Here is a 13399-nt window from a genome sequence, read left to right on the forward strand (position 1 = left end):
AATCAGTGGTGGTAATTATATAGCTTCATAACAATCAGTGGTTAGCTTCGATAATTAGCGAAGTTAACCTTTTCCTTATCGGATTAGCTTTTCAGCTAACTTGGAAAACCATTAGCGAACCAATTACCTTCCGCCAAATAATTTATTAATTAGCATCCGCTGGCAGTCCGATAAAAATATTTCAAAATCTCCTCTGATAGAAAATTCAGGTGTTAATATTTAATGCTAAGTACCGTTAGCCGTGTGCCACACTGATGGCTGATTACGTCAACATATGTACGGCAATCAATCACGTCTTGTGTTACTGCTACATTTTGTAGTAGCACAAGACGTGATTGATTGATGCAGCATTGAGAGGCTGATGTTCAAGGGCAAAAATCATCACTTCGAGGAGATGAAGAGCAAGCCATATGTAACCCAGTCTTACTTTTACTTACTTTTTAGCTTTTACCTGTGTTTTTATTTCTTATTCGTTTAATAAACTGTATGTTGAATGTCAACTACTGCTTAATTTCATTTGCATATTTAATTATTTATGCACATCTTGATCACCATCTGATCTTGGCATGCTACACCTTTTTTGGAAAGCTCCTTGTCCATGCTACAACATATGAAAAATTCACCTCTGTAGTTCTGTTTTTCAGAGTTTCAGAGCTCCTAAAATAATTTATCCAAAGGTAAATAGACATACTAAAAGTTAGCAGTAAATTCAGCAAAATTTTTCGGCGATTTATCGGTTTAGCGTTATAAAAGCTAACTTTTCTGTTAGTGGATTAACGGTTATCGATGCTAACAATGGCGGGATAAATGCAGGGTTAGCAGAAAATAGTGAAATTTACTTGATATTTATGACGATTAAATCAGAATGAATGCTGCATTTGTGACAAATAAATTTCTATGAACACAATATTAGTGTCATATGTAGTAAAGTCTCACCGCTTTGTTGGTAACGTACAGGATGAGATAACAAGGACTAGGGTATCATTGTGACGAAATGGTTTACGATGGCCGATTTTCAAGTAACGGAAAGGTCGTGGTGATAGTTCAGTTAGCAACGAATATGTTGTGATGAACGCTTAGCTAACAACGAAGAGGTTGTGGTCTTAACTACAGCCGAGATATACTAGGGATCACTGACACAAGGACGGATAAAAGGTCAAAGAAAACACATCAATACTTTATTGTAGCGGCTTTACTCGGGCCCGACTCGCAGCAATCAGTTCATCTTGATGCACATCATTCGGCGCATCAGTCGCTCTAAATTTTGGTACAGAAAACTTGGCGTTAAAGGAATTATCACAGCACGTTTCAGCAGCAGAAGCGAATCATCGTTTAGCTTTAGAACGAAGGAAACAACAGGGAAACCATTCTGTGAAATTAATTCGTCAATCAACAAAAATAAACAGAATTTCTGGTCCGACAGTAGTTGGATGATAAATGACGTGATATTTATATCATTTATCTTATAATTAATGCCAAAAATTACTTTTTATTATTAGCAGACTCACACAATTTCATGAAATTTCAGCACAGAAAAAGAAACAAGCGCTGACCGCAGAGATCTCGCAACAACCGTTAAAAAAATATATAGAATATTTCCCATTCTTCCACTGCGGTAAAATGAATATGCTTGCCTGAACTCACCAAGTCACGTAAATTTCTGCTTTAAATGACTTAGCTGAAAGAGCTATGAGAATAAGTTTGAAAACACCTGATATGATATGTACACACTAAATTAGACTAGGAAATGAGCGTATACTTTTTGCAAAAAAAACTTATTCCACTTACCAGAATATAAACTTGAAATTAGATAACGGGATAACAGATGTATTAATATTGTTATGTACGCAGACGGCACTCAGGATAAGAGATAATACAGTAAACGTGATCTAGCTGAAGACGCTACACTATGAAATAGGCAGTGACGTGTTGCCGGCACAAAGGGCACGCCTGACGCTGCTCCATCAGATGACTGAAGCACGACCAGCAAACACACACATGACAGCATGGCAGCAGTGCGATGGACACCGACTCCACCTGAGCGTATCAGAAAACACTCAAATTATTGTCATGGTACATATTATATAATTTTAAGCATGTAAAGATTAGCATTATAATTCAACAGCGACGCAAAATTATGGTAAAAAATCATAAGTAACAAGACACCTGAGCATCAAAAAACACACATTACTGTCATAGGACAAATGATATACTTGCACGTATGAAAGTTTAGCATTTCATTTCAAAGCGCATCCATATACTGGAAACAAAAAATAGTCAATAAGAATAGTATTGTTTTCATATTATTAAAAAAAGCAAACGAGCTCCTGTAAAATAAATGAGAATGAACTAATTTTCATTCTGTTTATGGTGCCTGAGATGCAGGTTTCCAAGAGTGGATTCTTATCCTGTCGCAACTTGCGCACTGACCTGACATACAACACAATCATCCGATGCTGGCTCAGATATGTTATGAGTGCCAGGGAAGGGAGCATGAGAGCCTGAGAGCAATTCTTGCCCTATTGCAGGTGAGGCTCGGTCGTCGAGAGAGTTCTGACCGTCTGCCGGTGAGGCTCTGCCGTCGAGACAGTTCTGACCGTCTGCCGGTGAGGCTCTGCCGTCGCGACAGTTCTGACCGTCTGCCGGTGAGGCTCGGCCGTCGAGACAGTTCTGACCGTCTGCAGGTGAGGCTCGGCCGTCGAGAGAATTCTGGCCGTCTACAGCTGACTCTTGAACGGCTGGATGTAACGCTTCAACATTGGCAATCACTTTTCGTGAACTAAGAAGTAATTTGTGTTCATCCAATGGTAAGTTACGTTCAACTCCAGGCAATGTTTGCGCTCTTGTGGTCATTTTATTATGAGATGAAGGAGAATCTACGACTACAGACGAATCATAATCAAAAACACTATTGGAAGTTTTCCTATCGCAATTTTGGACATTTTCCGGATAATTGCCGATTGAATCTTTATTCTCAGATGAACTTCTTATACAAGGAGCATGCCCAGGAGCATGAGTTAATGTCTCCATTTGGTAATTATAGTTAGAGACAGTTATAGACGAGTCACTCATGTTTAAGGACGAGCTGGGTACATTGTAACGTGACTCGGAGCTGTCATTCGGCACAATGGCCTCACATATTATCTCGTTCCCTGATTTGCAGTTTTGACTTCTTACTGGATTAGAATCATTTGGTGAGGCTGAAGGCGAAACAGAATTTGGGTAGCAGGCATGACTAGACGTCGGAACATTTGAGGTGTAATCAGGCACTTCCTCCTGATACTCGGTTGCTCTGATGCGCTTTCTGACACTTACGCCAACGATGTTCTTATATTCGTTTAAATTATTCATAGAATTTCTAACTGAATGATTCTCATTGGAAATCTCTGCGTGTTTCTCTAAATGTTGATTCTCTCGTGTACAAACACAACTGCAATTTGAAACAGCTACTTCTACACCAGAAGCTACTACATCTTCATCAGTTCTCATTTTTGAGGTTGATTCATTCACAGTTTCAGCAGTACTATTAAGGACATTTTGAGCACCAAATGAATCAACTTGACCATCGTCATGGCTCTTATGGTTACTAGGATGACATGGAGAAAAAGACTCGTCAATGTCTTCAGAAGCAATCCCGGCTTCTTTACTCAAATCTGGCTTGGCATGCGTTGCAGGAGCCTTTGAACTGCTGGTCGAGTTGTGACTGGTGCCATTCGATTGAGTGTACAACGTCTGGGTGGCACAAAAGTAAGAAAATAGTTTAAACCTCCTGAGATAGCACGGCTGTCGCATGGCGATAAAATAATTTATCGTGGCAAGTTAAAATAAAAGGCTAATTTGTAATCTTCCGGCACAGTGAACATTAGGTTAGCAAGGTAAGACGTGCTCAGAGAACTGCCTGACTGCCTTAGCTATTTTGTACAAAATTTTGTAAGGAAGCCCTCTGCGATTCCGGATCAAGCACCTACATATAAAATATATAAATAATTCTACTCACAGTGAGCATTGTGAGCTGTCCTGTGCACTGCTTCAGGTACTGGTACAGTACGCGGCTGTGCTCGGGACACAGAGCGTCGGCCACGTGAACAATCGTCACCAAACAGCCCTGAGATTATCCACAGTAAAACGCGTTCGTTCATTAGAATTAATCAGGCGATACGACCGTTACGCAGCAAAGTTTTAAATATAGGCGTTTTCGAAGGTTATACCAAAACGACTCACAGATGCGACTTTTTGCGGGGGATTTGAGTCTCTAGTTCAGACTGTAACTGAGGAAATAAATATCATAAAGATTTAAATGTGATCAATTCATCACTTGCCTACAGGCTCTATAAGCATAATCTCGTCACTTGAACGTAATGTTACATTACCTTATGGCACGAAGTACCTCATTAAATAATTGCAACAAAGTTATCTTCTAGAATCTAGAAGAAAGAACACTGAACTCGATTAAAACAATGTTAGTAGCAAAGAATAAGAATGAAATGCATCACTTGTCTACGTTAAAGATGATACTCTAAACTATATAACATGTTGGCTAATATACTAATAAGCAGGAAGATTATTCTTGCTATTTTCTAAATAGATCCAGAATGAAAAGGGTCAATCTTAGGCATCTTCTTACATATTTTTACTGCAGCAGGTGAATGCTCTTGAGTTTAATCAGACGATATGTTCTCTAATGACTGACACATGAGAGCAGAATCTTAAAACTTAAACGTTGAAATATATTCCACATAACTGGAACACAAATAGAGGTCCCATATCATGAATGACGAGTTATGACGATAGCTCACCACTTGGACATCGTGCTGACAAGCGTCGGTGTTAAGCTGAACCACGACGAGAGGATATCGCTGCCTCGGGGCGCATCCTAACGTCAGCGCCTCCTTCGTCTCCAGCAGCAACTCGTGATCACCAGCCTCCAGGACCTTGCTGAAGTAATAAAGTTTCGATAATTCATGCGCAACTCCTTTTCAGTATAAGTGAAACTACAAAATTTGAGGGAATTAGCATAAACATGAATAAGCTTCCAGTTCTTATTCTCATTATACATCAGGGTTCAAATCAGGGACCAGCGTTGTTCAAACTTCAGATTAAGTAAAACCAAAATGAAAACCTGAAAAATGTAAAACCTGCCGCCTTGTAGCCCCTCAAAAGCCGTGTCATTGACGACGCAGTTGCTAAAGTGTTGCCAGGGCGCGTGCAGCAACTGCGCGAGATCGCTCATCAGCGCCCCCCACCACCAGCGCACCAAACAACCGCGGCCAAGCGCCCCGCAGCGTACGCGAGCCTTGAGGCCAGACTCTTGCACATCATCTTTGGAGAAGAGATAGAAATATGAGACACTTAGGACTTGGCTTCAATAGACACGCCCACCGAAGTCAAAAGCAATCTCATTACAACCTCTACTGTGAGTCAAAATTTAGTGTGAAAGAACACAATTCTCTGAAATGTGGATAAAACCAGAGGGATGCATTAGAAGACCAAACAACGAGTAATACACACTAATGAGTATCATTAGTTACTGAATACCAGCAAGGATGAATGTTATGTAAAAGCAAAACTTTCAGTGGAGCTACCCAGCGAATAGGTATTTGACTAGTGATCCACAATGTAGTTTAATGATTTATGGCTTCGCCTTCAGTGAGCAAGGCCAAGCAAAGTTACCATCGCCTGAAAATACTCGATTTGATCTCTAAGCATTTCACCTTATACAATATAGGTATAGGTACTGGCGTTATAACTGTACCTATATAACTATATATAACTTACAACTATGAGTCATTTCAACAGGCTGTATTTACGGAGCACATAATAAGCTAATAAACTAATCACAGATCATACTCGTACGCAAGAAATAGAAGAAGTACTGGATGTACACCTACTATCAGCTGAAGTGCAGAGTGCGAGTGTGTAGGGCACAAAAAGCTTTTGTACCGCCACTTGCACAGGCTGATGTTGAACGTGTACCACTGAGGATGGGTTGTCATGTTGGAACCTGGAGGATCAAGCTAATTAACACAAAACATTCTAAATTAGATAGGATTAGGTCTAATGGATTGTTGGTCATAATTCAGACCATTGAAATTTCCATCAAAATTCATGAATATTTAGGCTTAATAAATTATATTAATTGACGTCCTAACTGTCAAAGCACATAATAACGAAGCTATCATACGCGTAATGAAGCCTTCAACAATGAAAAAAAAAATGTTAGACCCCAAAATTTCAAAGGTGCAAATATAGGTACGTATAACATAAGTCATGCCCAAAGTTCTATTATTACCTCAATATGAGAAGAGTAACGAGCAGCAAGCATGAGATGATGAGGGCACCTGAGATGGCGTTGGTAGCCTCAGCCACAAGAGCTAAGAAACCTGCCATTATTGGCTGCTCAATTGATTTCACTTTATTCTAGCGGGAAAGATTAATTCGCTAGAAATAGAAAAAAATATAACTCCGTACTCAGTGCAGTGAGTGACAGAGAGCGCATTTTCTCGTCGACGAAAACTTGAGGTCACGGACAGACAGACAGACAGACAGACGGACGAGCGGACATGGCGAGCACAATAGTGCATTTTTTCCATAAATGAGAAAATGCGCTAAAAATAGTCATAGTTACCTTAGTGGATGGAATTTTGTTAAATGATGCAACATTAAACATTTTCTAATGATAATTTAGCTTTTAAAATGCTGTTGTTGAACCAGCACCTGCAGAGTATAAGTCTACAAATTGATTTTGAGCAAACAATCTTATTAATGAACAAAAACATCTTTGGAATTAAGAGCGTGCTGACATCCGGTCTAGACCTTTAGATCGGTCATTCACGCTGCATAAAAACTCTTTACTAGCATCAAAAAATTTGAAGTTCACGTCACACTAGGAAGTTAATAAAGTTCAATAAATAGGTATTCATAGACAATCCTAAGACTAAAACATTCCGTTATGCATGTCCACACCCTAAAAATAAAAACAGTAACAATGTACTACGGACATTCGGCACGGTTACCTTTGAATTCCCACCCTCCCTTCTCTCAACCCTCCACTCCTCGAGACCTCTCTCATATCATCATCCTCCTCTCCCTCAACTTCCACATGTTTTCCAAATATCTCTTCACACTCTTAAGCATAGCCGCAGTTGCTCTATCAGACAGACCCACAATCATTGCCATCCACTCTTCGCTTGTTCTCTCATGCCCCACTTCGCTAATCTCCCCTCCTTCATTCAGAATCACCTCCATCGTAGACTTACGCTTTCTCTCATACGCTCCACACACCATGACCAAGTGCTGCACAGTTTCCTTCTCATCCTCATCACACATAAAACATTTATTTTCCCTCCTCTCATTCCACATGTATGTACGTCCATTCACACCAAGCGCCTCTGCCCTAAGACAAAATAAAGGTCCCCACCTCTCAACCATCATAAATGCATTCATATTTTGGCATCACTTTCATCTGATACAGTTTTAGAGTGTTTTTTCCCTCCATTCCTTGCTTCCACACGTTCAGGCCACAGTCTTTCACTCGCTTATTTATTTCTCTTTTCCACTCTTTCATCCCAGTCTATCCCAATCGCACCCCGTACTGTCACCACCCATTCGTCTTTTGGCCCAGCAGGCCCTTGGCGCACCCATGATGCTTCATGCATACCACACTTACGTACCAATGCACGACATCTACGTGCCCATTTGCTCACCTTCATGTTCCTCATATACATCTTTCGTGCCCAACGTTCATCGTCCATTCGCTCCAGTCTCACTTTATACCTCAAAACTGATCTCATTCCTTAAAGGTACTCCATCCCATGTCTCCTCTCAGGGCCTCAACCGCAGTTCACCTGGGGCTCCTAGTGCCAATCTCGCTACTCTATCCTGTCCCATTTCCAGTTTATCTAGCTCATCATCACTATATGCTATCACATCCAATCCATACATAATACTAGGCACTGCCACACTCTTCCACAATTCCCTTAATACTTCATACTTACTCGCTCTCACTTTTGCTGCACATCCAAGTAAACCCAAAAATTGATTTGCCTGACTTAAATTCGCGGCCTTTTTTCTCTGACATCCCTCCTGGTCTACACATATCCCTAAGTGCCTATACTCATTCGTCCTAACAATCTCATTCCCACCCAACAGCAACACATGGCCCATTTCCTCAGCCGATCCATTCACAACAAATAATTGGCTCCTTTCCGCACTGAATCGCACATTGAAGTCACTCCCATATTCGGTCACACAGTCTAGCATACTTTGTAGTTCTTCGCTATTTTCACTCATAATCACAGCATCATCAGCATACAGAAGCATTCTTAACCTTTCGCCGCCTACACGCACACCAACATCCATTCTCCTCACCCTCGTGGCCATCTCTTCTGTGTAGAGGTTGAAGAAAAGCAGCGACAGGATGCATCCTTGTCGCACGCCCCTCCTGCTCCTCACCTAGTCTGTCTCTACATTTCCAAGTCTATATTTTGCTCTAGTATTCACATAAATGCTTTTCACAAGCCTCACATATTTTTCACTCATTGCAATTTCTCCCAGTCTTTGACACAGAAGCTCTCTATCAACCCAGTCATACGCTTTTCTATGCTTAGAAAAGCCCCGTACACTCTCTTTCCATTCTCCCGATCAGTTCATTGACAACAAATATATTATTTTCTGCTTTTCTGTCTCGTCTAAAATCATTTTGTTCTACGCAAGCACTTTTTCGTTCCTCATACGCCTTTGCATCCGCTCATTCATAACCGCACAGAAAATCTTAACACTGGTGTCAGCAAGAGCAATCGGTCTGTAATTCTCAAGTTCTTTCTTGCTCGTGTGGCTACCCTTATGTAGCAATGTTACACGGCTGTCATTCCACGCATCAGGTACACATTCATTTGTCCAAACAATAATGAATAGATCAGTCAGTCTGCCAATTGCACTCTCACCTCCATACTTATACATCTCATCCTTTCTAGCTGTCTTATTATTCTTCAGTCGCTTTTCCACTCGTTTCGCTTCCTCATTTGTAATATCCTCATCTATGCCACTCATATATTTACGTTCTGATGAAACAACGTTTTCGCCTGGCGTAAATAAGTCATTCATCCCACCAATATCTTTTTAGAATTCCTTTACATCCTCAGCCAATCTTATTCTCTCAGTTACTCTTGTCCCCTCTTCGGAAGGCATACCTTTCGTCTTCACCTCTCTGTCCCTTCACAACGAATTTCCATTTCGCTCATACTCAACAATATGTTATCTAATGCTATTTTTGGTTCTTCTCTGTTGTTCTTCATACCTCAGGCATGCTTCCTGATATTCCTGCTCACAATCCTCACTCTCTTGCCTCTTTTTCCGCAGTTGTCTACAAACTCGAATACATTTCTTTCGTTCATTTGTCACTTTCGCGTCCGTCCTCCACCAGATTTCCCTCATTCCTCGACTTTTGCGTTTATTCTTAGTTGTCCTTGCACATGCGGCCCTAACAGCCTTATTCAAACATTTCTTAAGTTGTTCATTCATAGCGTTCACATCGTTTATAACTTCTCAATCCTTCTCTTTGACTTGAAGTTATCCCAGTCAGTCCCTCTCATCTGCCACTTACATTTTTGATCAGTCTCTCACACATATGTATATTTCATGCATTTTAAACTCTATAACAAGCATATTATGATCATTTCTGATATCAAACACACCAGCTACACCCACCTCACATTCTCATCACTTTTCTTCTTGCATTCTCGTTCACTAATATGTAGTCAATTGCTGAACAGTTATCTTTATTGCTCCAGGTAATTTTCCCCTCAGCCAATTTAACATTCATATTTTCCAGGTCATTCTCAAATACAAAATCGTTCAAACGTTCTCCATTCTTGTTCACAGGCTCCCCTAGTATACCCACATGCCCCCCATATCAACAATCATCTCATGGCTATATTCATCAAGCACTTTCTTTATACAGGCATACTTTTTTCTGTTCTCACGCTTAGACATAACTCCCTCCACAGTCATATAACATACGATAATCACCATTTGCATCCTTTCATTTTTTGTGGTTGCATACTCGACCTTTACAGTAAGTATATCCTGGCTCATCTCGCTTTCACCAACACTTATTTCCTCCGCGTCATACCCAGCCCCCAGACGCACAATAACTCCAACTCCCCCGCCCCTTGTTTGTTGCTTTTTCCTTCCCTTATAAAACTTCTCATACTTCCCGCTTCTCAGCCATCCATTCTCTCTCATTCGAGTTCTAGTTGCTCCTACTATATCCATCTGATGTGCTTTCAACTCTTTGCACAAATATTCATATTTTCAGAGACCCAAGCTTCTGATATTTATCAGTCACACTTGCATCATTTTCATATTGTTAGGTCTGGTCACTTTCACACTCTTCCTCTGTCATTCCGTATGTTCTCTCTAATACGTACAATCAGGATCAAGAAAGCTGACATTTCTCGCACCCATTTTAAATCATTCAAATTTAATTTCCATCAGATTCTTGAACACTTTCGTATTTACATCTCTTCTCATTCTCTCGTAAGTATCATCCTCTCCTCTCTAGGTGGCCTCAAAATACTAATAGATGCCTCATGACGATGATTAAAATTAATAATTTAGTCCCCAAGATTAAATTCAGACATAACTAGCCATCAACTGATAGAGAATATTATTAATTGCCAACCAACAAAATAATATACCTAGCAGAGCTATGGTGACGAGGGCTGTGGGGCTGTCACCTGAGAGCACCCAAACATTATCCATGTGATCTCCTTTGAATTTCAGAATGTAAACATATACTAGAGTAAAAAAATATAAATTGAGAAACAATAGCTACAAAGAAGATTTGAATCCAGGTAAATGCATTACTTTACATGCTACATTGTGTCTATAATTTACTTCATTTTTATTTAATTAATTGCTTGTCAAAGAGTATTTGCAACAAGCATAATTTACAGCAGAAATTCAAACAGGAGATCACAGAATAAGTCCCTTGCAGATCACAGAATATATTGAAATATTGCATTGCAGTTCAATAAGTAATTGAAAGGAAGTATATAAAAAATGCACAGTTTTACTTCTTTAATTGGATTCTATCAACCAGGAACATGAGTTTTTGGTTTAAAAATTTACTCTTTACAGCAGGTCATTGTGAGAATGCTTTGGTTCTCAAAAATTTCAGAGTGTAATCCAGCCGCCAATAGACATTTCTATCATAAGTACAATAAGACCTACCTATTCCAATACAAGCATAATAGAAAGATAGTTTAGAGCTACAAGTACTAGTCCAGATAATAAATGGCTTATGCTATGTGGCTGCAAGATCAGAAAAGAATCACGTGGCTTCATTAAAGAATCATATTGTTCGAAATGTTTGACACATAATAAGGGGAGAAAAATAATCATAATCGTATAAAACTTGGGTAGTATAGCAGATGATTCTAGGAGAGTGGGCTCTATTGCCAAGAATCCTGAAACCTATCAACACTTTCAGCAGAAGTGCCTTCTGCAACACTAGTTGGTGCACTAGGCCCTTTTTCAAATGTGTCTTTAACGCTAGTTGCCTTGAGAATACTATGGTCTACTGAAAATTCTGCATCAAAACTTTCAAGACGCTGTTTCTTTTCTGAGGGAAGCTTTGATATCAAAGGTGCCCAAGGATCTTCAAACATGGAACTGGACACAAACTTTTCAATGGGAATATCTGACAGTGGGCCTGAATTATGACCTCTACCTTTGCCTTGATCGCGCCCTCTACCACGGCCCCTATGGTTTTGCCTACTTGCAGGAGATTGAAATGGAGAGACATGTCCATAAGAAGAATTAGGTGAACAATAAGGAGACCATAAATCATTGTTTTGGTGGTAGGGCGATGAATTGTTGCTGTGGTAACTACGGTTCTGAGAAGGGCTGTGGTGGCCAACAAATTGAGCATTTGGGCTTGAGTGTTGTTGGCTGTTGAACTTTTGCTCCCTCCAATTGGGGTTTGGACGGCTGTTATATTGTTGGAAGTGTTGATGCCGTAATGGGCCAGCAGACAACGGTGAGCTCAATCGGCCTCTCTGTAGGTAGGGCAAAGAAATTACTTATTTGTTAATAGAGCAGCCATGTCATACTAAAACTGTACATTCCAACTGCTGTATGTACGAATACTATAATCTCTCATCTGCCTGATGATCATGCTGGCAGGGAATGATTGATATAACCGACATATCAAACTGAAAGAAATTAATCATTCAGAGTCATTTTTATGATAAATATTTGATGCTAAAAAATTTCCCAACATAATCACATTCCAGTACCAAACACTACATTTTTCATCTTGCACTAATATGAACCATCTGTATAGACAGTCAATGTCTGCATCACATTATTGACAAAGTGCTAATATGCAACCATTGCAGCAGGCAAGCAGCCATAGAGCTCTCATGCAATATATATGTAAATTCTATAAACAGATTATTCCATCAAATAAAACATACCAACATTAAACTGCAATAAAATAAATTTCTTACAAATCAACACAAGGATAGTAATATTGGTCACAAACCTGCATTTGCATATGAGGATGCCTGTTCCTTGGAGAGTCAAGCTTGGGTTGTGACAAAAACACAAATCCAGGAACACCAACATCTGAGCCATGGTTGTGCGAATCAACATTGCTTGGAGTCCATGAAATGAATGGACTAGGCAATTGAGAGTTCATCTTTTCAAGAAATATATCCAAAAAATCTTTCAGACAGCAAAAATTATCAGCAATGCAGTTTTTTGGCAAGCTAGTCTAACTTCACCTACTAGAGCTCAAAATTATTCCTGTTATTTCTGAATATTTTTGTTCTGAAACCAAAAAGTTTTATTGTATTAGATTCAAGTAAAACAAGGTCAAATAACTATCTAGCTTATTTACAGATATCAGATATATTGTCAATATATTTTATTTTTACACCCAAAAAAACAAAAACTCTTTGCAATCTGGAACTTGTATTTAATAACTGAGAACAAATCATACTTTAAGAAGATTTAACTTTGCAGATAATTATCCTGCCAGGTAAGGGAAATATCAACACTTGAACATCCATAGCAATGAAGTGTATAATGTGCAGCAAACCAAAAATCCATTATGTCATTTAATAATTCATCAAGTGAGCATTGTGAGCAGGGACAAAATTTAATCGATTTAAAGTGAATTAGGATTTAGGTTATTTGGTTGAAGCCTCGCAATATTTACACACTATATTAATGAACTATTCTACTGTGCAACAAAAAAAACTATTGCTTGCCTATTTATTACATAAAGGGATTGGACAAAATAAGGGAAATGCCTGACATTTCGATAACGTAATTTTTGAAAGTGTTATAAACAATAAAAACATGACATATTTTCATGTTTTATTGCTGCTGC

The 13399-nt window shown here is 39.4% G+C and overlaps 2 protein-coding genes across 3 annotated transcripts; both read right to left on the bottom strand.

Annotated features, from left to right (window-relative positions):
* Window positions 1–1174: 1174 nt before the first annotated feature.
* On the bottom strand, window positions 1175–6465 carry LOC108679077. Of its 2 annotated transcripts, XM_047884817.1 has the most exons (8): window positions 6290–6465; window positions 5889–6001; window positions 5136–5319; window positions 4797–4935; window positions 3998–4105; window positions 2728–3732; window positions 2431–2688; window positions 1175–2037 (listed from the first exon to the last, which is right to left on the bottom strand). In XM_047884817.1, the coding sequence occupies exons 1-8, from the start codon at window positions 6385–6387 to the stop codon at window positions 1903–1905; spliced, it is 2040 nt and encodes a 679-aa protein (XP_047740773.1). In that variant the 5' UTR covers window positions 6388–6465; the 3' UTR covers window positions 1175–1902. The 2 variants fall into 2 exon arrangements, with proteins under 2 accessions (XP_047740773.1, XP_018023088.1); XM_018167599.2 differs by having other exon boundaries at window positions 2431–3732.
* A 4599-nt stretch (window positions 6466–11064) lies between these two features.
* LOC108679083 lies at window positions 11065–12834 on the bottom strand. Its single transcript, XM_018167606.2, has 2 exons — window positions 12548–12834; window positions 11065–12059 (listed from the first exon to the last, which is right to left on the bottom strand). Exons 1-2 carry the CDS (start codon window positions 12701–12703, stop codon window positions 11454–11456), a joined length of 762 nt encoding a protein of 253 aa, XP_018023095.1. The 5' UTR covers window positions 12704–12834; the 3' UTR covers window positions 11065–11453.
* Window positions 12835–13399: the final 565 nt, after the last annotated feature.

The sequence above is a fragment of the Hyalella azteca genome, unplaced genomic scaffold (assembly GCF_000764305.2).
Source record: "Hyalella azteca isolate HAZT.00-mixed unplaced genomic scaffold, Hazt_2.0.2 contig212, whole genome shotgun sequence".
Classification (NCBI taxonomy): domain Eukaryota; kingdom Metazoa; phylum Arthropoda; class Malacostraca; order Amphipoda; family Hyalellidae; genus Hyalella; species Hyalella azteca.

Excerpts from the sequence above, each read along its gene's own strand:
- LOC108679083 (XM_018167606.2), bottom strand. The coding sequence starts at position 12,703 with ATGAACTCTCAATTGCCTAGTCCATTCATTTCATGGACTCCAAGCAAT. Across the intron at positions 12,060-12,547 it reads ATCCTCATATGCAAATGCAG|AGAGGCCGATTGAGCTCACC; the intron begins GTTTGTGACCAA and ends CCCTACCTACAG.
- LOC108679077 (XM_018167599.2), bottom strand. The coding sequence starts at position 6,387 with ATGGCAGGTTTCTTAGCTCTTGTGGCTGAGGCTACCAACGCCATCTCA. Across the intron at positions 6,002-6,289 it reads GTTACTCTTCTCATATTGAG|GTTCCAACATGACAACCCAT; the intron begins GTAATAATAGAA and ends TTGATCCTCCAG. Across the intron at positions 4,936-5,135 it reads GAGGGGCTACAAGGCGGCAG|CAAGGTCCTGGAGGCTGGTG; the intron begins GTTTTACATTTT and ends TTATTACTTCAG.